General features: G+C 36.2%; 2 protein-coding genes across 2 annotated transcripts; both read right to left on the bottom strand.

The window, feature by feature from the left end:
* Nucleotides 1-19,632: 19,632 nt before the first annotated feature.
* On the bottom strand, nt 19,633-20,913 carry LOC129616295 (craniofacial development protein 2-like). Its single transcript, XM_055531874.1, has one exon. The coding sequence runs from the start codon at nt 20,911-20,913 to the stop codon at nt 19,633-19,635; it is 1,281 nt and encodes a 426-aa protein (XP_055387849.1).
* Nucleotides 20,914-21,866: 953 nt separating this feature from the next.
* On the bottom strand, nt 21,867-22,822 carry LOC129616296 (uncharacterized). The gene is made up of 2 exons (XM_055531875.1): nt 22,807-22,822; nt 21,867-22,513 (listed from the first exon to the last, which is right to left on the bottom strand). Exons 1-2 carry the CDS (start codon nt 22,820-22,822, stop codon nt 21,867-21,869), a joined length of 663 nt encoding a protein of 220 aa, XP_055387850.1.
* Nucleotides 22,823-25,103: the final 2,281 nt, after the last annotated feature.

A 25,103-nucleotide genomic window follows, 5' to 3' on the forward strand; every position in this document is an offset into this window, starting at 1 on the left:
GTTTTTAAAAATCAACTAATATTAAATACAAATAAAAATAATGACTATAAATTAATCTTTCAAAAACTACTATAGACATATCACATCTCAAACACAGTTTTCAGAAAATGATTTGACAGATATTTTAAAGAAATTTTTGAATCCAAATATTATAAATTCAATGAAGATGGATGAGGCTGCTATGTGACAGATTCAAGGAATTTACACCTGACATTGCAAAAACTATAAAATTAGATTCACTCGAATGATGGTGAAAGATATGACAGAAAAATCCGAGCAGGATGATATTATAATAACATAATAAATGGGTACAAATTAAATAGGGTACAAATTATCTAGATTTATTATTTTCCTAAAATGACGAGTAAAATTAAGAAATTCGTTGCAGTGTGTACGATCTGCAAAGAAAGTAGTATGATAGGCATCCCAATAAGCCTGAGATAGCAGAAACATCAATCCCCAGCTATGCGAAACGTACCTTACATATCGATATTTTCTCAACAAAATCAAAGCTAACAATCACTGCAACTGATGGACTCACCAAATTCCTTCAAGTGAGAATCATAAAAAGCAGATCAACTGAAGATATTCGACTAGCTCTAATGGATATTTTGTACTACTACAATGTACCTAAATGCGTGATAATCTATAATTAAAAGTGATTGAATTTAAATTTCTAAATTTTTAATTGATGAGTTAAAAATCAAGGTGCGCATTCAACTCTTGCAGAAATTATGCGTTGCCTGAAAGTATAAAATACATATACATGTTGCACCATACTATACATTCAGTTACAAAGAATTCGTCAGATGAACATCGGAAAAATAAAGGAAAAACAAAATATAGATTTAAATTATCATAATAGGCAAAAGAAATCTGTTTGTTGTGGTTACGCCACTGATGAAATATTGAATCACTGGTATAAATTTCAAACTCTTTAAAAATTTCCTAAATTAAGGTCAATCATAAAGTTGATTGTCACAACAAATTCATCGCACCTTTTTTTAATTTTAGATTTAAGTTTAGAAAAACTAAATTACAGTAAAATAATATAAGTAGGTTCGTTAAGAATTATAATTACAACTCAAATTGTTAAAACTTAAAGTTAAGTTTGAGAAATTAATAAAAAAAAAACATAAGAATAAATTATAAACCAAAAAAGAAGTGTGTGTTTTATTGTGCTAGATTTAAATTGAGCACTTGCATATCAAAATATAAAAGCTGGAAGTTGGTATCAAGGCACAGTGCCGAAATTCCAATGTTGGTAACCCCTACTCTGAACTAAAAAAACATCTTAAATAAACTAAAAAGTGCCTTTGAATGAAATATTTTTTTGTAATATACTATATTATAAAAAATATTTTAATGTTTTAATATATTTATATTATAAAAATTATAATATAAATTTTAAAAAAGTACATAAACATACACACACATAATATGTAACATTATAATAAAAAGCACACAAATTACTCAAATAAATACTAAAACCACCCATACCATCAAAAATATTCAAATTAAAATAAAAAGAGTATCTCAAATCCAGGTCAAAAGTCTTCAAAGGACTTATACCGCTCCAATGTAATTTTCAGTAACCGTTGCTGGAAAATTACGAACTTGAACAAGCGAAAAACATACGATCAACATAGCAATAATCGTTCCAGTAAGATCAATATATTAACATCATCATAGCAACATTCCCCAGTAACATACTATATCAACATCAGCATAGCTACATCATCATAGCAACATTGTTACATCACCAACTATAACATTACATCAGAAACTATAAAAATTGTGATATTGAAATTTCACACAGGATAATATATTACTAGGGCCAATATGTGCGGCAAAAGTCGTTGAAATTGCTTGGCTCTTTCTGGTAGCCGCCATAAAACTTCAGAAGTTATTTGACTATGTTTCAAAAACTATAAAAGCCGTGATATTGAAATTTCACACAGACCAGTATATTAGTAGGGCCAAAATGCTCCTTCTGGTATCACCCATACAATTTCTAAACTTATTTGGCAATATGACAAACTATAAAAGCTGTGATATTGAAACTTCACTTAAACGAATATATTGGTGGGGCCAATGCATTTGAAAAAAATCGTTGAAATCACTTGGCTCTTTCTGGTAGCTACTATACACCTTCAATAGTAGTGTGGCCATATCTTAGAAAATATTAAAAATTCAGTACTGAAATTTTGCATAAATTAATATTTCAACTTAAAGTTACAGTATGTCTTTACAGTATGTCTAAATATTAAAAACTCAGTACTGAAATTTTGTATAAATTAATGTGGTAATACGGCAACTTCAAGTCATAGTCTGTCCCATAGTCAGCTATTAAATATTATTTCGTACATAGATAACAAATTCGTGCGGGTATCACAGTTTTTCGTATGTTTTTTATCGTTTTTAAATTATAACTAATGAGGCTATTTTTGTAGAAATTTCTTTTTTGGAAAAGTAAACCTTTTGTTAAGGAGAAAAAAATAGTTACAGTGTTCAGTGAATAACAGTGTTTTTCTTTTCACCTGAAATTTGAAAAAAAAATAGAAATATATCCTACCTTAGATATTTACTGGCAGACAAAAATGGGGAATACCCTAACTTTGTTCGGGGCGATACTGTTACAGGTACAATTACTGTTAACTCATCTGCTGAAATCTTCTCTCTCAACCCACTTGTACCACCTGTCAAAGTCCTGTGAAACCGGCGTTAATGTGCTATCGCGCTTTAGGGATCGCATCGTTTATAGTAATGTAAAACTTTTCCTTGTCTATTTGCACAATGCGGCTGATCATCTTCTTCACATATCTGACTTATAAAATTATTCGGCGATAGAAGCCCGTTTTGTTCATTACATAATTCCAAAATGTGAAATCAGTTTTTTTAAAGCATAGGCCGAGTTGTGTTTTTTTGTCAAAATCAAAAACTATAAATTACGTAACACTAATGTACACATTCGTTTATTCCGAGAGAACCTAAAAAAATTGACATAATGCACATCGACGTGTGCATTTAAATCGAGTGTAAGCAGATTTCATAGTTGTAAATAAATACTTGTGTAAGTAACTTTGCCAATACAAAACGGCTTCGTAAATTTAATTTTTACGCGTAAATTAGCTTAAAAAATAAATAAATGTAAAGGTAATTTTATTATAAATTAACCTTTGATTATATATCAAGTTATGACTATATTTAAAAAATAGTGTTTAAAATAATTATAAGAGCTCAAAGACTTGTCGAAATGGCTAAACAAATAGGTAAATGTAAATACTAGTCTTAATCAATATTGTGATTTTTTTTAAACTTTGATACTCATAGGGAAAAATGCCATTCAATTTGGAAGATAAAAATACATATTTTTATTTACATCTTTACATTTTTGTACATTCAAATGAAATACCTGATCGATACAAATACTATAATGAAATAGCTGACCTAAACTTTGAAATGTCGTCCCTTTCATCAGATGATAGTTTAACTCACATGGGCGCGCAAATTGAAAATTCTTTGCAACAGGAGGATTAGGCTAAAGCCTAATTCAAAGAAAGAAATAAAAAGAGAACGAAATTCTGGAAAGTCTTACACTTCTAAAAAGGCAAAATTAGTTAAAAATCGTAAATTTTTACCTTTGAGTATTTGTAAAAAGCTTTGCATGAAGAGAATTACTTATATTAAACAGAAAACTTTGTTTGACAAATACAGAGCGATAAACTCGTATGAGACGAGAGTTTTGTACATTTCAGGAAATATCGAATTAGCAAGAAAACTATCACAAAAGCTAAATAAATCAGAAGCTAACCCTAAATACCGAGAAAATACAATTTACTATTATGTTGAAATAAACCGTAATAAATGTTTGTAAAATGTGTTTAATGAAATGTTTTGAAGAATCACCAGAACTTTTAAGAAGTGTAACCAAAAAGAAACTAACTTCAAATTTTACTGAGGGGTGTGGAAATCTGTTTCAAAAAACAGACTTGATGAAAATAAAATTAAGAGAATTAAAAATCACATTCTACGTTTTCCAGTGTATGAAATTCATTATTCCCGATAGCCAAAATGTTTCAGCTTTATTGTTCGAACGATGCAAACCCCAAAAATTAGCTATACAAAATATGCAGAAAATTTTTATTCCATAAACTTAAAATTTAAGTCGCCAAAAATAGATATAATCAAATCAAATATAAATATAAAAACATAAACATTTTTGATTTACAACTGTGCCTTCCAACACCGTAACATATTATATAAGAAAAATTTTTACATATAATTTAACTGCACATGATTGCGAAACAAACGAAGCATTTAACCATATGTGGCATGAGAATAATTGAACGAAGAAAGAAAAAATACTGTGTCGCAATTCATCATCCAAATGAATGTTATCTATTTATTAGGATCAGTTCCATGTTACTGAAATGGTAGATAAATTTTTTGACTTTAGTGGGTTTTCAAAAAAAAAAAATTTACTCGGAAAAAATTTAATGAAAGTGGTGAAAATTTGGCAAAATATTAAGTGGCTTAAATATAGTCCAACAGATCCTTTTCAAAAACAGTAGAAAAATTGTTTAGATGCACTTTTACCTTTCAAAACATTAAATATTTATAAATGTGGTATTAAAAATCTTAGTGTTAATTACATAATTCAAGTTACTCAGTTATATCAAGTGAAAAAAAAAGATTTAGTTTCGTTATTGGAGTTACGAGTAACAGTGACATGTTACCATGTTAAATTCAACAGATGACACTATACCAAATTTGGATCCCGATATAACAGATGATGACGTTTTTCTGAATAAAAACGGAGCTGAAAATTGGAAATATTATTATGTTAATAATACTTGGATTATATTGTTAAAATAATGAATTTATTAAAATGTGAAATTATAAATTTAATTTATATGTATAAAGTAAATTATGTTTCTCAAATTAATTAATTAAATATGTTTTTAAGTTCTTTAAATAAAAGCAGTTCTTTAATAAAAGTATTTGGAGATTAATAATTTATTTTTTAAAGCTTTTTCTAATTTGGATTATTAATAATTATTTAATACATAAAACCGGATTACAGTCTTGTTTTGACTTTCGAACAGTTAACACCTATTTTCTTAAAAAAAAGTCAAAAAAAAAATATATATATACATATATAATTTTTTTTTCTTTTCAATAGGAATTTAAAATACTTACGTATATATTATTATAATATAATTGTTAACATCGAATTAATTTCTAAGAAATAATTTAGAGCACAATAAACTAAAATGCTTCCTTCGGGGAGCGATAATTACTTCGACATACTTAACAATGAAAACATTAAAAAAAGAGAAACAGAAAAACAAAAGATGGTTTAGCATCATTTCCGGAACTAAAATACAATCAAAACCATGCGTTTTCTGATGGGAAAAATTTTTAAATATTAAAGCCACTGATGCAAACAAACCACTAAGATCTTATAATAAATTTGTTATAAATAAAACAATCGAAGGTATTTATCCAACTTTTAAAGCCACATGGGACAGAACTGGAAATATCGTAATAGAAGTTCCAAATAAAAAAATTGCTGATATTTTTCTGAAACAAACCAAACTCGGTAATATTGACATATTGGTTGAGCTGAACAAAAACCTAAACTATTCCAAAGGTGTTATTTTCGACCGTGATTTGATAACTTTAAGCGATAATGAAACTTTGACTGGTCTCCAGGAAAAAAATCCGATGGTGGTAGAAATTTTTAAATTATCCAAAGTAAATAATGGTGCCAAAATTTATACAGAGCAATAATAGTTACTTTTGACGCTATAGAACCATCAGAATACATAAAAAGTTGATTTACAATGCATCCAGTTAAAAAGTGGTATCCTAACCCTATGCGTTGCAGAAAATGCCAAAAGCTTGGCCACCTCCAAAAAATTGTACCGACTCTCCTAAATGTGCCGACTGCAATGTAGAAAGACCTGAAGGTGATACTAACCACGTGCAGAATTGCACATCCTTTAGTCGCATTAATTAATGGTGCTGCACACAGCTTCCCGTACTTGCGCAGCATATGCTAAGGAAAAAGAAGTCCTTAGAATCAAAACAGTCAATCACTGTACAAAACGCGAAGCATACTTACAATATAATAAAAACTTTCAACTAATTCAACAAATGGCTCAAACACAAACTTTTAGTTAACTATTCCAGAATCAAAATTTCTCGAACAATAACATTAATATTAATACCGAGCTACAGAATATTAAAACTGCAAATACAACTGGTCAAGTCCACACAATTATCCAAACAAATGAAACTCAATGACCAGCACAGGAAGACAACCGCAATCTAACTAAAACAAAGCAAACTGAAAATGTATGTAATATAAGTAAATATCAAAATAATATAACCATAAAATCTAATGACAATGAAAACTATGCTAACAATACTCAAAAAATAACATCAGAAAACAAAAATAAAAAGAGTAGTAGTATTACAAGTGATGCGATAATTAACCTAATTAGTAAAAATTTAAATTCAAATAGTAGCAACAATTTTAATATAAATAATATCAACAACGAACAATCAATGGCTTCGACTCTAGCTGTAGCAACAGTTATATTATTCTAGATGATGATCAGGCCACATATGCTTCATAACTAAACATTTACATTGCTTTTTAATTTGAATTCTTACCTACTACAAAACATTTGTTTTTATTTTTTTCCTTTATATTCGACCTACAATTATCTTAATTTTATGTATAGAAACTATAACATATTGCAATAGAATATTCAAGGGTACTTTACAAACAAAGGGCACTTGGAACTGCTGATCAAAAAATACAGCCCACTCATAGTAGCTTTGCAAGAAACTCATGTAGTAAATAATTTATTATATGACACTGTCTCAGATTACAGATGCTATTTTAGTACATACATTGAAAATACTTCCTCATCAGGGCTAGGATTTTTGATGAAAACAAACTTAGGTTATAAGGAATTATCATTGCGATCTAACATTGAAGCTATAGCGATTGAAGTAAATTTTCCCAGAATTTCCTTACCCGTATCGGTCCTTAACCTTTACTTGTGGCATGGGGGTTCCTTCCGAAAGGAAGACATACAGCATCATTTTTCTCAAGTCAGGAAACCATTCATAATAATGGGTGATTTCAACGCTAGGAATATAATTTGGGTTGACAGACTAACGAATAAAAAAGGCAAAATTGTGCAGCAGGTGCTTGAGGAAAATAATGATTTAATTCTTTTAAATGACGGTTCACTTACTCTATTGAGTACACGTGGTACGTTAACTAATATTGATCTTACAATTTGTTCGCCTGATTTGGCGCCGAAGTTCCGTTGGGCCACAATTCCGAACCCGAAGTTTTAGTGATCACTTTGTTATAATATTAACTTCTGATAAAACAAAAAGTAAATATAAAAAGAAGACGAGATTCATTGAAAGCACAGCTGACTGGAATAGATATGCCTATGAGTTAAATATATTTTTGAATAAAATATATGAAATAAAAAGTTTAAGATATGCAGCGAGCAAATCTATGCAAGTATCTGGTTCCAGTGAGAGGGTACGTCCCCCATGGTTTAATTCTCACATTGTGGATTTAATAAAGTGGCGGGATTCTACCTGGAAAAGGTTCAAAAGTGATCAGACTAAGGAAAATTTAATAAAATTAAGGCGTGTGGGTGCAATTTTGAGAAGAGAAATCAGGGCTTGCAAGGAAAAATCTTGACAAGAATTTGCAAATAGTATTGGTAATGGTGATGAGAACTACTGGGGAAAAGTAAAAAGATTATTGTGGAAGGGACATAGCTCCTTGCTTGCTATAAGGCACTGCCCTGATGGTGAATTAGTAACGGATCCTGAAGAGAACGCTTGCTTCCTTGTTTTAATGTGCACAAGTATTTCTAATGCGGGAATTTCTTCGAGGCAATTATCTATAATAAGCAAGCAAATAACGTTTTCGGAAAGGGAATTGGGGCCGAGCCCTTTTAATGATCGGATAAGCCTCGACGAAATTGAGGATGCTCTATGCAAATTTGGGGGAACAACCCCAGGAATAGACGGAGTTACTTATTGTTTGTTAAAGCATGCAACAATAGACTTCAAATATCGTCTGGCTCGCTTATGCAACAGAATTTTTGATTAAGGTAGTATTCCGCAGGCTTGGAAGTTTGCTGAACTGAGACCGATTTCTAAAAACGGGAGGGATCCCAATGATCCTAATAATTATAGATTTATTTCGCTTTTACCCGTGCTCTCGAAAGTTTTTGAGAAAATTTTGGGAAATAAACTATCTTGGTTTCTGGAAAAAAAGCTCTCTAATATAATACACGGTTTCAGGCCGAATAGGAGCACACACACATTACTACAAACCCTTGAATTTGATGTTATGATGGCGCTTAACAATAAACAGCATGTCACAATAGTTTCTTGCGATATAGAAAGGGCATTTGATAGAATTTCGGGCCACGAAATTCTTAAACAATTACTCAAGTGGAAAATGGGACAAAAGATTGTAAAAACTTTATCTGATTTTCTTACATCCAGAAAAATAACAGTTAGTATTGGTTCCACGAGATCTGAAATAAAGGATTTGCCTGTTGGTATTCCGCAGGGTTGCCCGCTTTCTGTACATCTCTTTAATGTATTTGTATCTGGGTTGCCAGATTATTCGGCAAAATTGATTACCTTATTTCTATTTATGGTTACGGTACCAAAGCACAAATTCGCCAGATAAAGACACAGTTAAATCAGTTGCAGTTAAAATTGTCACTGTGAAATGATATTAATATACCAAGGGCACCAGAATTCTCCAGGAAACATGGGATAGATTTTGAGTCTCCGCAACCGAAATTTGCAGAAAAAGCTCCATGGAGATATACTCCAGAGCGTTACATAAATATTTCATTGTCTCAACATGGCAAATCAAACACAATGAGCGTAATATATCGCAAATTATTCCAGGAAATAGTCTCACGAAACTCACGGGCATGTATTGTATTTTTACAGATGCTTTAAAGACCGGAGACGGTGCTGGCCTGGCTGTTGTCAGTGATGACCAACTCCTACTCATGAAAAGCATGTCATCTATATATGAAATATATAATTCTGAAATAGTTGCTTTGTATGAGGCTCTGAATGTTTGCTCTCTCTTAGACCGTGATTACATAATAATATTTTCTGATAGTTTAAGTGCGCTTAGGGCTACAGAGCAACAGAAATAATAGGCAGCCTATTGTGAGGGAAATTAGGAATATGCTGGTGTGTTCAGATAGAACTATCAATATGGTTTGGGTTCCAGGACACTGCAGGATTCCTGGTAACGAATACGCTGATCGAGAGGCCAAGCTAACTATAAAAACTCCAACGTATGCCTCAAGAGTTTATTTTAGTGACATGAAAGCGAAAAGTATTGAAAGACATATCCTTCTGGCTAGACAGGCGAAATGGAGCAGTTCTACTAGTTTTCTTGGTTTACACTGGGATAACGTTGTAAAGTTACACCCTCGCTGAATAGCCGAGGGTGTAACTAATATATCCTTATTTATGAGTTATATTAGATGTAAAACGAGAAAAAAAATAGAGTTGACCTTGTCAACTCTGTGATACCCGTACGAATTTGTTATCCCATGGGCAGACTATGACTTTAAGTTGCCGTATTACCATATTAATTTATGCAAAATTTCAGTACTATGTGTTATTCAAAATACTGGTTGTGCCAAACTACTATTGATGTTGTATGGCAGCTATCAGAAAGAGCCAAGAAACTTTAGCGAATTTTATCAAGCACATCGGCCCTACTAATATATTCACTTGTGTGAAATCTCAATATCATAGCTTTTATAGTTTCTGAGATATAGTCAAATAACTTTTGAAGTTGTATGGCAGGTACTAGAAGGAGCCAAGTAATTTCAACGACTTTTATGTGGCATATTGGCCCTACTAATATATTCGTTTATGTGAAATTTCAATGCCATAACTTTTATAGTTTCTGAGATATAGCCAAATAAATTTTGAAGTTGTATGGCAGCTACCCGAACCGGTACCCCGATCATGTCCAATTTAAATAGGGTTCTGGCACTTACTACAGTAAATCATTCTTGAAAATTTGGTGAACTTAGCTCAATTAGTTTTTGAGTTATCGTTTGGACGGACGGACGGACGGACGGACAGACAAAGCTAAATCAACTCAGAATTTGACGCTGATCAAAAACATACACTTGAGTCTATATCTAACACCGTTATTTCTTAGCGTTACAAACGGTAAGGCAAATTTAGTATACCCTTCGAACATACGTTCGTACGGGTATAAAAATAAATAAATAAGATCGGATTACACATACCTATTCGTTTGGAAAAAAAAAGAATAAGTATGTATATTTGTTTAGTTTAAAAATATGCATGGCGATTTGGAATAATAACTTAACATACGTTGATAAGTTAAATAAAAAGCATTTGAGAAAAATGACATATGTAAATTTGTGTTTAATTTTATCAGCGTTTCACGTAAGGGAAAGATTACACAAATTTGTTTTTAGTTCATAACTTTTTTAATATTCAACTTCTTCTACACGATTGTCTACCATGTCGCGGTGTAGGGCCCGAGTAAGGTGAAAGAGTCTTGTAAAACATCCCCAAATGAGACCTGAAACCAAATGATAATCAGCCCTTCTCCCAACATATCCCTCCTATTGACTCCCTTCACTCCAAACTCCCCTGAACCGGATTAAGGTGTTATACGACCCGGCACTCTTAAAAAGCTGGAAGACCTTGCACAAGGCAAGTCCACTACCAAAGTTGGAGGTAGTTAACAGAAATGCAGTAAGCACTGTTGCGAAACCGAAGGTGAAACAGGAACATAGCCGGGGCCAAGTGCCGGCAGTAGCTCATCAAGTGCAGTCACGAAGACTACACGGAGCATAAGGATTGGCCGTATTCCGGAAAAAGATAGGTCGGATGAAGGAAGGTACACATACAACTATGCAAATAGTATAGTGGACAAGCACAAGAGCGAGAAGTTCCACAGAGGAACCAACTCGTGAAGCTAAGAAACCCAGACCACCGAACAAACTTCCAAGCGTCACAAGGCCGGTCAATGAGATCCTGAAAGACCATCTAATCGTTGCAGTGGTAGACCAAGCAAAAGAGGATGGGAGCATCTCAGCAGAAAACTGGCGGAATGTGAAAAGTCATCTTATGACAAACTTCCCTCAAATCATGAAGGGAACTCCAGGCCCATATCCCTGAACCTATACACGAAGACAATAATGAGTATAGGAGAAATCTGGCCCGGCGCGAGAGTCGCGGTCGTTGCATTGGAAGATATCCCAAGCAGACCGCGAGCTCGTGCCTGAGCCACTAGACATAAAAACATGATGATCCAGCTGGGAAACCCAAACCTGTTAACTGCCAATTGGAGGGTGGCCAAGCTTTAAGATAAAAAGGGCGACTATAGACAGGCCCTTGTTATACTCAATAAAGAATCGCTGGCTCCTCTGGAGAAGCAGGGGTTTGTGGTAAAGTATGGGTTGCCCTCTATAATACAAAAGGTGTACAAACCGGACACTAGGATGGAGAGCACCCAGAAGCCGGAGGACAACAAAAGGCAACCTGTGGTCGTCCAGAACAGGGAGGAGACTGGAAAGGCTTCTGTTCAGACATCGTTTTCTCCGGCAGCAGAAATGCTGGATTGGGCGGATCTGACAGACGACGACGCCATGCATCTCGACGGCGATGCAGAGAAAACGTTGGTGGAGGTTGACGAAAACAGTAATTCTTCGAATAATCCAGATCAACCTCCAGTACTCTGAAGCGCCATCGGCTGCGCTCCTTCTCCGATTACAAAGGGGTGGAGAAGACAAAGTTCTGGTCCAGGAACTATAAGCTGTTTTATAGCAACAGCGACGGAAAGGTAAGGTCATACATATTAATTAAAAGTAGCTTAAATGTTTTTCTTTTGCCTCTTTACAGCAATGAAGATTTGACTGCAGTCAGTCTCCAGGTCGGTGGCAGGATCTCCGGGTGGGCCTCAGTATATTCGCCATATGATTCCCAGGGATTGCTTCCACTTAGTAATTTGAGAGACCTGGTAAAGCAGGCGCGGTTTCTTAATAATGGCCTCATCATTGCGAGCCATGCCACCGCACATCACGTGGTCTGGGGAAGCTCGGATACCAATACTAGAGGTGAGTCACTTTTTGATTTTATCTTGAGTACTAGCCTCACACTATGTAAAAGAGGCTCAGAGCCCACTTTCGTTAATAAAAATAGGCAGGAGTTTAAATACATAACCATTGCCTCTGAAATTATTATTGGTTCGGTTACGAATTGGAAAGTATCGCAAAAGCATTCCTTTTCGGACCACCGCTATATAGAATCTGAATTCGTTGCTGGGTAGAATTTTCCTTTCATTTTCAGGAGCCGCAGGTGGACTGATTGGCCAAGGTTCCGAGACTCGCTAAGCGATCTCCTTGGACCCGAGGTCCCTTCACGTCCTGGGAAGCCTCTAGGGAAGCATTCCCTTTAATTCGGAAGAGAGGCAACAGGAAACCACAATGGTGATCCGATGGGTTAAACGCACTTCGTGAAAAATGTAGAACTCAGTTTAATAAGACGAAGGTTGTCGGGGCACCATCTTATTGGTGCGCTTATAGGAATGACCAAAAAAAGTACAAGAAGGAGTGGAGGAGAATTCAGAGGTCGTCCTGGAGGGAGTTTTGCGGTAGGACTGGGGACATTGTGGAGCTCCAAAGTAAGGAAGGCAACTATTGCGCTTTATTGATGTAAGAAGGCCGTCGGGAAGAGGTGGCGCCTGAAACCAAGCATGGTTTATTGGCTATACACCGCAGTGGTGAGACCGATCCTGATGTACCGCATTCTGGTGTGGTGGCTAGCGCTTCACACAGGCGGGAGCCCCATGCTGATAAGCAGAATTCAAAGAATGGCGATGGTGTGTGTTGGTGGGGTATACTCAGGCTCTCGAGATTCTCTTCCATCTGCCGCCATTATATGTGCTGGGTTGGCAGATGGCTGTGGGATCTGCGGTGCGCTTGCGAGCCGCATCTCTTTGGTCTTGTGCCCCTAGGGGGAATGCTTCCGTTCCTGTGAAGTGTGGACATACCTCAGGGGGGGAAATTGACTATTTCCCCCGGTGCTCTTATTCATGAGGAACTCTAAGACCTCGATTTTGCTTAGGTAAGTTTGGCTGTACGTGGGGGAGTTTATTCTAAGCAATTACATGTTGGGCACTCCTTCCGTCTGCCGGATCACTGTAGTGTATTTCAGGCCGAGGTCGCCGCAACTGGGGAGGCTCTGCGCTGGCTTGGTTGCAATGTCGTATCGGCTAGTGGCGACAGTATTTTCACTGACAGCCAGGCCGCGATAAGGGCATTGGGCTCTGAGGTCTCCACGTCTAGAACGGTCCAGGACTGCAGGTCGTCTCTCAACGGGATGGCGGGGCACTTCGAAATAAACTTGGTCTGGGCCGCCGGGCGCAGTGGGGTTCCGGTGTCTACAAGGCGGACGAACTTGCGAGGCATGGAACTACTCTGGGTATTCCACCTGAAAAGGAGAACTTGGGCATGCCACTAAGAATCCTAGGGCTGCTGCTGCGCAACGCGGCAGTGGAGCTCACCAACCTTTGATGGATTAATGGAGCAACGTGCAACGTGACAGGGAATTTGTGGCCAAAGCTCGATTTACGTTGCACAACGTAGTTGGTCCTTTGCAGAAGCGTGGATATCAGTGCAGTCCTGACGGGCATCGGTGAACAGCAAGGAGAATGGGCCGCTCCGCAACTGATCTTTGTAGGAGTTGCTGTGATGAAGGGGAGGAGTAAGCGATGACCCACTTGGGTCTTACTACTTCGGGCACGCTACGGACTTAGCAAATGTAAAGGAGGGAAGAGATCTCTTCTGGCGTCGGCTACGGAGAGTCGCGACAACCTAACCTAACCTAACCTAATATTCAACTTTATGTCAAGATTTGAATACTAAAATACGGTAGTCTATGAGTACTTTTTCTGAAAAAAAAATCATAACAATAAGTTCATTTACTTTTTTCAAAGTTCAATTCCAAGTGAAAAATTGCTCTACTGAAAGGTAACAAAAGATCGTTTTTCCTTTTTACCACAGATATATTACGCGTACATATAATATACATATGTATGCATATAGATTCTTGACAAAGATTTATATATTATTCTCTTTTTTTCATTTAAATTTTTTTTTATTATTATATATATATAGCTACTTCTCAGGTATAAGTAAAAAATAATTTTCGAAAATATAACGTAAAGATTTCATATACTTTTAGTTCGAAAAATCAAAATAAACTAAAATAAATGTCAGATTTTATTATGTTTCGTCAGCAAGCTTTACTTAACTACTTCTTAGGTATCACAAAGGACGGGTACTTCTACAAGGGCTAGAAACATGGGGCAAAAGGCATTAGATAAAGTTTTGCCTCTAGGGTCCCAGAAAAAGCAAGAATTCCACCCTCCCCCTTTAACCCCTGTCAAGGTGCTTTATGATCGCTTTTTACAAAATTGTACTACACCCTTTGGGGTAATCTTTTATTTACTTTGGGAGGTATAAATATTGTATGTAAATTCATATTTGGAAGTGTGATTTATAACAAAAAGTCAACACTTTCTTAAGAGAATCCTAAAGAGATAATAAAATCTAGATTGTTTTATAATAAGTATGTACGTACGCATTTAGTTATGTATTCTTTTCGTGATCTGCTGCAAAATGTATTAGTAAGCAAAACATATGTAAGTGTACATTAAACTTCTTGACAATATATTTTTAGGGTAAAATTTTATAAGAAAATGTTATTCTATTGCATTAAACTTTTTACAAGTAGGGTATTTACAAAAAAATATTTGGAACGGAAACTCGATGATATTGATTTGTAAGGTCGAAGCTTTTTTATTTCATTTAAAAAAAAATAAAATTATCAATAAAAAAAAGTTCATCTGGCAAATCGCATTTTTCAGGGTTTGAACCGTGGACTTTTTGCATAGAAATCGTTTGCTCTACGTATTACCCTATATGCGTCAGTATTGGTGTTAACTCATTCTACAGTCACGCGTTTTATTCGCATGTATTATAAACTCCAAATACATATGTGCATGGATTTTAGTAGCGAATTATCTTTTGCGCAAATAGTAATTTATCGCTTAAAGTGCTTATTGTGAAAGGTATTTTATGCGACAATAATTTTTACAATTTTATGCGACATAATTCAAAGCGAGATTCTGAACTAAGTTACTCAAAAGATATTTGATCAAAAAGCAACTATATATTTGCTTAATTATGTACTTTTTCGTAATTAGTTTTTAGACCACTTCTTATTTTAAGTTTTATATTATAAAATATTAGGGAAAAACATATCTATATGAATATTACGGGTGTGTTTTTGAAGAAAAAAAGTAAACTTAAAATATCTCAGACACAGAGAACGGAACATAATTTCAAAAATGCAGGCATAATACTTGCAAGGCTTGTAATGCAAGAATACACGACTAGTTATATATATATAGCTACTTCTCAGGTGGTAAAAAGTACGGGTACTTCTAGAAGGGCTAGAGACATGGGACAAAAGGCATTAAATAGAGTTTTGCCTCCAGGGTCCCAGAAAAATCTGACATTGGAACTTTTTAGCCCCGAAATAGCTCTATTTTAAGATTCCTTATTCTGTTCATTGTAGAGTGAACAATAAAAAGTATCGAAGAAATGACAAAAATTTGGTGAAAGCAAAAAAAAAAGAAATTCATAAAAAACAAAGCTTTAAAAAGGAAGTTGAACAATTAAAGAGAAAAAAAGAAAAAACAAATAAATAAAATAAATTAAGTAAAATAAAAAAAAAATCTTTCGCAATAAAAAATAACTTTATTACTTTGAAGCAATTGAAAATTTATAATTTTAAATCAAAAACGATAAAAAAATAGAGTTGACCTTTTCAACTCTGTGATACCCCTACGAATTTGTTATCCTATGTGCGAATAAAGATGCCGTAACTGACTTTGGGAAAGACTACGACCTTAAGTTGCCGTATTACTATATTAATGTATGCAAAATTTCAGTACTATGTGTTTTTCAAAATACTGTGTGTGTCAAACTACTATTGAAGTTGTATGAAGGTACCAGAAAGAGCCAAGAAATTATAACGAATTTTATGAAGCACATCGGCCCTACTAATATATTTGCTTGTGAGAAATTTCAATACCACAGCATTTAGTTTCTGAGATATAGCCAAAAAAATTTTGAAGTTGTATTGCAGCTACCCGAACCGGTACCCCCGATCACGTCGAATTTAAATAGGGTTCTGGCACTTACTACAATAAATCATTTGTGAAAATTTGGTGAACTTAGCTCTATTAGTTTTTGAGTTATCGTTGGGATGGACGGACGGACGGACGGACGGGTGGACAAAGCTAAATCTACTCAGAATTTGGCGCTGATCAAAAACATACACTTGAGTCTATATCTAAGACCGTTATTTCTTAGCGTTGCAAACGGTAAGGCAAATTTAGTATACCCTTCGAACATACGTTCGTACGGGTATAAAAACAAATGAACAACTAATTTAAAAAAATGGAGTGTGTTAAATGTGCCAAAAACATTGATCATCAGCAAAAATCCGTTGATTGTAGATCGTGTAAAAATAAATGTCATGCTTCTTGTCTGGCTGCTGGTACTCCTAAAGGTTCATTTGTATGCGAAAAATACAGCACACCTAGAGCTTCTTCCTTGTTAAATAGCCTATTACCAGGCTTTGTGAAGCTAGCATAAAAAAACAACGAGACAGAGAACGTAAATCTCGAGATGCTGTATGAGATGATAAAGGGAATAGAACGTCTTAATGAATCTTATGCGGAAAAACTGTTAACGTTGGAAAAGGAAAATTCTATGTTGAGAACTCAAGTACAAGAACTGGAAAATAAAGTAGATGATATGGAGCAATGCACCCTGGACAATTCTCTAGATTTAGTGAATGTTCCTGATCTAGAGAATTTTGATACGGTCCACACAGCAGTCGAAATATTAAAAAAAAGCCTTGACATTTCGTTAAAAAGCCAGGATATTGCCAATTGTAGTTCATGAAAAACCCGAGGAAAAGATAATGGAAAAAAACAATAGATCAACGAATATAGTGAGAATCAATTTTTCTTCGAGTGAAATTAAATCAGACGTCCTAAAGAAAAAAAAGAGCTCAAACATGAAGTACAATATCAAGGTAATAATATACTTATTAATTATAGTTTAACTAATAAAAAACGGATAATTTTTAAAACTGCTAGAAATTTAAGAAAACAAATTTTATTTAAATTTTTTTGGATAAAAAATGGAAAAATTTTGGTGAGAAAAAGTGAAGGAGATAGGGTTATATTAGCCTTTAATTTTTAATTTTAGTTTAATCAATTTACTTCTCTCCTTCAACCAATCTATCTCCAGACAAATTTATAATTTTGCACCAAAATATACGTAGTTTAAGAGAAAATTTTGATACGTTCCTTGGAACGCTGAATGATTTACCTTTAATGGTTGTTCCAACCGAAATTTGGATTTATGGTGATGAACAAAGTGATTATAATATAGGCGGCTATAACTTACACTGTAACTGTAATGATGGTTATGCAGCAGGTGGTGTTGCTGTGTATACACATACTAAATTATCGACCACGTGTATTTCTATTCATTCCGATACAGCCGATATTGTCAAAATTTCATGTACAATCGAAAATATAAATTTTATAATATTCTGTGCATATAAACTCCATAACTCGGGTTTCAACTTTTCTACCTTTTTAAATGATTTTGATGATGTTTTGAATTCTGGAAAAAATAAAAATCTTGTAGTAATTGGAGACATAAATATTGACCTCCTTAAAGTATCGCGTGAGTTATATAAAATAATAACAAAGAGAACAAAAAAAAATGTGAAATCTGCCTCTCTAACATAAAACAAGAATCGACATGTTTGCATAAAAGATAACTATAAAAGAAACATCTCTGTTCTCTGTTATTTACAATTAGATAAAGACTAATATTTTGTACAGTCTTTGTCTAATTACATTTTAATGATTAACAATAAATATTTGTAAAAAGATAAATAAAAACAAAGATTAGTATTAAGAAGGAAAAGTATAAAAATGTATGTTTAGAATAAGCATCAGTTAAGTTCAGTTATAATATTAAGAAAAGTAAGTAAGTAAGAAAGCGGGGCTCCATCCGTACATCCGCGCAAAGTCCATGCACTACACCAACAGAAAAAGGCCCATCGGGAACCCCCCAAACACTCAACACCCAACAACCCCCATGCAGTTCGACACACAAAACCCCCTATCCAAACCACCCAACCTACCTGGCGAAGTCCAAAGGCCGCGCAAGACACACCCCGGTAGGTCCCCAAGGCCATCGTAAAAATAAGCCCCCAAGACACGCCTTCTCTTACACATCAGAAACGAACAGGCACAGAGGACATGCTCTACATCCTCCCCCTCCGCCACATATCGACATCTACGATATACATCCGTCATAGCAACCCCAAGCCTCCTGGTCATTTTCCCCAAAAGGCAATGCCCCGTCAGGACCCCCACCACTGTGCTGAGATCAGCTCTATTATATCTCAACAGCATCCTGGACCTCCTTTCGTCCCTGATAGGCTATATTGCCCTGATCACCCTACACGTGTGAGCCTCCGCCCACAAGATCCCACTCACCAACTATGAGGCCAAATTAAGCCCTCAGCGACAAATGAACCGACGTGACTACCATGTTAGCATCTCCGCCAGCCCCAGCCTTCGCAAGACGATTTGCCATCTCATTACCTCGTAAGCTGTGACCGGGAACCCAGCACACAGTCACCGCCTAAATCTCTGCCTGGAAGACCCCACATCCATCAGGCAGCCTAATCGGTAGCTCTATCCCCAACTCCTCGGTGAAGACCCCGGCGCCCGTACCACCCATTGTCCTAGAACCATCCGTGTAGATGGATAACCTCTCATGCGTGCATAATACCCCCACACTCCAATCCTCCCTTTGTCGAACCACAACCCCATAATCAACCCTTCAATCGGTATATGGCACCACAAAATCATGCCTAATGTCCATAGGCCGTATTCCATATTCCCTTAGAATTCTACTGTCTGTGTATTCCCTGTTTTTAAGTATGCTCATCGCCTGTAACCTCAAGGCACTCCTCGCAGCCGCCACTTTCACCTGCTCACCTACCGGATCCAGGTCATCCCCCAAACTACCGGATCCAGGAATCTCCAAACCCAAAGTGGGCGTAGTACTCAATGCACCTATCCTGTGGCACCGCTGGCCACCAGACCAATGGGCCATACATCAGAATAGGCCTAACCACATTCTCATACAACCAGTAGACCAGTCGAGGACTCACTCCCCAATGTCTACCAGCCGCCCCCTTGCAGGCAAACAACGCACTCGTTGACTCCTTACCCTATTCTCTATGTTTTCCCTCCACAGCAGCTTACTATCCATAATCACTCCCAGATATCGCGCACAAACTGCCAAACCCAGTTCCACTCCTGCCATCCTAGGCAGAGCAAACCTGGCCCCCTTCCTTTTCCTCGTGAACAATGCCAGCTCAGTTTTTACGGGGTTCACAGAAAGACCGCGTCTCCGCGTCATTTTGGTGCTGCAATCTTTCTATTTCTCCACATTCTTGCTGTAACCATGTGATCTTAGCCTGTCTGATTTTGATACGAATAATTCTGTTAATCCTCTTATATTCGCTTGTATTTTTATTTCTGTGCGATCTTCGTTGTTCCATTAACATCAAAATCTCTTCTGTAATCCAATTTCGTTTTGCCGTATATTTTTTGGTACCTAAATTTTCTTTGCCAACATTGTTCAGCACCATTTTCGTTTGATTCCATATAGATTGCGTATCTTTTTCTGTTTCTATGTTCCGTAATTGATCATTTATCTTTGCAGCAGCTCTAGCTCTGATATTTTCGTTTTTCAACCTATCTAGATTTAACCTCACCTGTTGTGGAACCTTGGGTTTCGCAACGAGTTTAGATTTAATTTCAGCTAGTAATAAATTATGATCCTTCGGTACATCTGCTCCAGGATAAGTTCTAGCTCCTTTAACTGATGTGCAAAATCTATTGTTAATTAATATGAAATCAATTTGATTTCGTACAATGTGGCTAATTGAGTCTTGAGGAGATTTCCAGGTGTATAATCTGCGTGGTGGTAATTTGAAGTATGTGTTCATTATTCTTAAGTTTTGTTCCTGACAATATTGAACAAGTCTATCACCTCTGCAATTTCTCACACCCAGTCCGAAATTACCGCAAACATTTTCTACTTTTTCATCACCAACTTTCGCGTTGAAATCTCCCATAATTATGTTCAACTCATGGCGTCTTGTTAATTTCAATACTTTGGTGACTTCTGCATAGAAATCTTCTACCTCTTCCTCAGACTTATCAAATGTAGGCGCATATACCTGGATAATATTTAATGTCAACGGTTTTGCATTAATTTTCAACAACATCACTCTATCTGACTCTGGCATAAAATTGGTTACGCAATTGGTTAAGTGTTGCGGAATTATTACTCCTACACCTCTTCTGTGAGCATCGGTTTCATTGCCTGAGTGGTATAATTTTGGTCCGTTGGTTACACATTCGCCTGATCCCGCCCACCATGTTTCAGATATTCCTAAGATGTCGATGTTCAATCTTTTCATTTCATTTACTGTGTTGGCAAGCTTACCAGCCTGATATATGCTTCTGATATTCCAGGTTGCAGTACAGATGTCTTTCGCTTTGTTTTTATTAGTTTTACCTCCGGGGATTCTTAGCACCCTCTTACTGCCGGAGACTGAGAGCCATGTTACTTCTTCGTTGTTGATCATAGGTACTTTCTAGGGATTGTTACTTTAGTAGTTTCCCGTTGCTTTCTAAAGGGTTTATAGTTTTCCTTCTGTTTTTACTGCCGTCCCTCTGGGATCAGACGCAGACCAGGGAGCCGTCCATTCTGGATCAGTCATTTCTGGATTTGTGTAATCCTCATCAGGAGCCCTTACAAGGTGCTATCAGCCGGGCCAGCTGAACCTAGGTTTTTTAACGAGGTTGTTACTCCTCCCCCTCCTCCTTTCACATTCGGGCTTGGGACCGACATAGGCGGAGCAGCTAATATATACTTCAAAAGACGACAAGCTGATTGGCTGGAAACCCCTCGCGCTGACATGACTATTCCTACCAGGCTTCGGCACAAAAACCGTCCTTACATCTCTCCATTCTCTAGAGACATACCCCATATACAGGCAGCTACGAAAAATTACCATCAACCAAAGAATGATCACTCTCGGTGCCCTCTGCAGCATAATAGGCCACCCCCCATCCGTTCCCCGAGACTTGTATTGGCCAAAAAACTTAATAGTCCACTGTATTCTCTACCCCGTAAAAATCTCTTTACCCAAAACTCGTACGCCCTCCGTTCCTCTTCTCGGGGCCCCTCTCGCTTTAGCTCTTCCTGTTCCATCGGAAATTGATTCCGGAAAGTGAACCCCCATCAGCTCCTCCAGCATCTCTATACTAGAGCCAGCCCAAGTACCATCATCTCTTTTAACAAAACCAGGTACCAGGGGCCCCCCGATAGTAGTTTCCTTAATCTTGCAACCTCATTGGTATATTTCAATGACGTGGAATAACTCCTCCAAGACCCCCGTTTGGCCTTACTTATTGTGTACTTAAAAGCCCTCAGTTCCTTCTTATATTCATCCCACATGGATGGGCTGCTACCCCGCTTCGCCAAATTATGTAGGCTCCTTACTTTCCTCCTGGATTCACTAATTTCTTTACACCATCATGGTGGTCTACCACACTTTGCAGGATGGCTAATGGGACAATTGGCCTCGAAGGCCTCCCTCATAACCGCACTCAGGCACTCAACTGCACTGTCAATCGACTTACCTCTTCTTATCAGTTCTTGTACCCGCCTAGCCATTTCAGATTCTAGGGCCGCCGAGTACCCATCCCAATTAGCCCTTTGAGAGTTCTTAAATGGCGCCCTCATCTCCAGTTGTAAAGTTATCCTAGAACGAATCCAGCAATGGTCCAAGGGGGAAGACTTCTCCGATACCATCCAGTTACTGGCCATTAAGGTCCCCAAATTAGTAGCCAAAGTAAGGTCTAGCACTTCACTCCTATTCCTAACGACGAAAGGAGAGTCGCAACTCCTATTACATACACAAAGGTTAGTACTACTAAGAAAATTTACTAAAGACTCACCTCGCTGATTAACATTCGAGCTTCCCCATAGAGTGTGGTGCGCATGCGCATCACATCCAATCAGTACATCGTGTCTCCACATCCTGATAGCCTGTCTGAATTTTTCCGGCGGCGGCTCTGCCTCGCTGTCGTAGGGCATACAACATGAGATCAGAATAAGAGGCAAATCCTTCTTCTTCCTCTCCCACCTCACCACAGTTGTATCACCATCAGAAAAGTTATCTAAAAGAAAAAGTTTTAGTTCCTTCTGGCGAAAATACAAGATCTCTGTCTACTTACTCCGATTCTGTAATACACGACATAGTCCTTAAGCCTCAGGCCCCGTATTCTCCCCTTTGTAACCAACCCCAGCTGCTGAATGAGCGCAATGTGGATGTCATTAGCGCTCATGTACCCCACAAGATTGCCAGTAGCGGCCCTACTGCGATGGAGGTTGACTTGGATTACCTCAATCTCCCAAACTGCCCGCCCCAACAATCCTAAGCATCACCTTGGATAAGCTGAACCATACTTACCAATACCATACGCCATTTTTCTCTATATAGGGCACCGATTTCCTATTTATGCTCAGAAGGAAGTGTTGTCCAGTTTTCTTCCAAGGCTTCTCCCTAACCAGAGTCCAGTCCTCAGCCCCAAGCTCCCGATTCTGTGCAATCAGTAGCCTGAGGACCTTCTCCACTGCAACGTAGGGTTTCGGTACCCACAGCCACGCCTTCGCCCTCCGGTACCTGCCAACATCGGACCTAGGGATAGCTCTTAGTTTGACCCCCTCCCAGATGCTTCGGCAGCGTGTCCTCCAAGAACTTCTTGGAAGCCATGTTGGAGCACGCTAATGATTTATAACAAAATTAATGATTTATAACAAAAATAATTTTAAAATAATAAACAAAGAAAAAAATAATAAATTATTTTTTTATATTAAATTCGGGATTGTACATAACGTCGCGTACAAAAAATTATTTACGTATTATGTCATCTCGTCGGTTATTGCCTTTAATAGAGTGACCAACTTGTATTACCAATACTTCGAGCCCGTTTATTTATCATATTTTTATTAGGTTACAAAGTAATTGCAATAACTTAAACTTTTTCGCTGATAATTAAAATTTAGGTATAACTAATCATAATATGATCACGTTAAATTATTTAGGATTAACTTCGTTAAAAAATTTTCAAAATCAGGAACTTAGGAGTGTAAATAGAGTTATTAATTATACTAAGCTAAATAATAAGTTAGAAAACGAAAACTGGTAGAGAGTTCTCAATAATTCTGATCCCTCAATTTCATTTCAAATCGTTATCAAATTCACATATCGCAAAGTGTTCTGTGGTGTTATCAAAAAAGGTAGCTAAAAAAAAATCAAACCATGGATGACTGACGAACTATTAAATAAAATAAGATATATTGACAAAATTGGTTTGAAATATAGAAAAAAGCCACATGATAGCGAGTTAAAAGTATATTTTAAAGATTTAAATAAGAAAATAAGAATTGAGGTAAAAGCATTGAGTGACAGTTATTATTCTTCCGAGTTATCTAAACACAGCGCAACTCTAAAGTGGAATGGAAGGTAGTGAATAATAAAGACAATATATATCTTCAAATTAATGAAATTGTGATCAATAAGCAAAATATAGTTGACAAAAAACAAATAGTCAACGAATTCAATAATTACTTTGTTGACCCAGCAGGAATTTTTAATGAAGTTATAAGCGAATTTTAGCAATAATATGTCTAATGATATTTTGAATAGTAATATGCATTTTAATACATATTACTATATTACATATTATACATATTACATTGGTTTTGTAGATATTTTGCCTAAAGAGTTTTGTAGGTGCATTATGACTTTAAACAACAAGAATTCATGCAATAGTGATGGCATTTCTAATTTACTACTTAAGAAGATTGCGTCTTTAGTTAGTCAGGTTCTCTGCTATATATTTAGTTTGGCATTATATAGTGGTAGCTTCCCTTTTGCTCTCAAAAGTGCCGAAGTAATACCCCTCTTTAAGAAGGGTTTGAGGACTGACATATATAATTATAGACCTATTTCCTTGTTATCTCGCTTAAGTAAGGTATTTGAAAAAATTAATAAAGGAAAGAATGCTAGATTTTCTTACATATATAGATTTCTTCGATAATAAACATTTCGGCTTTTTAAGGGAGAAGTGCGCTGAGGATGCAATTCTAAAATTATGTTCCGAACTTTACTCTAGTCTGAATAATAATCGCCACACAGCGGCACTCTTCATAGTTATTAAAATTACTTTCGATTCTATAGATCACAATATACTTTTAAAAAGATTGGAAAAAATTGGCTTCAAAGATTTGATGTTAGATTTTCTTACTTCTTATCTGTCAGATAGAGTTCAAAAAGTAAAAATTGACGGTATTTTTAGCGACGTTCAATTAATAAACATTGGTGTTCCACAAGGGTCAGTTTTGGGGCCTTTTTAGCACTTTTCCAAAAAATTTTTTGAAAAAAGTGAACTCTGTCCTTTAAGATAGAAAGCTGAAATTTCATACGTACATAGATCTTTACTAGAAACTTATTTCCGTAGAACAAAATTTTTACCTATCTCCCCCCCTCTAGAAGTTATACCCCCCCAAAACCCTAAAAATGGCCTTTTTTAAATATTTGTTGCAATGAAACCATAAGCATTTTTGAAATTTTGCAAACGCAGAAAGGCAGTGGCTTGCTTCCCCTAGCGCGATATACTATAGTTAAACTTTATAAAAACAAAATGGCCGTTCAAATTTACTATTATCTAAAGTCCTTTTTTTCCAAATTTTTGATGTCATTTT

This window comes from Condylostylus longicornis, unplaced genomic scaffold (genome assembly GCF_029603195.1).
Source record: "Condylostylus longicornis isolate FDR11 unplaced genomic scaffold, ASM2960319v2 ptg000175l, whole genome shotgun sequence".
Taxonomy (NCBI): domain Eukaryota; kingdom Metazoa; phylum Arthropoda; class Insecta; order Diptera; family Dolichopodidae; genus Condylostylus; species Condylostylus longicornis.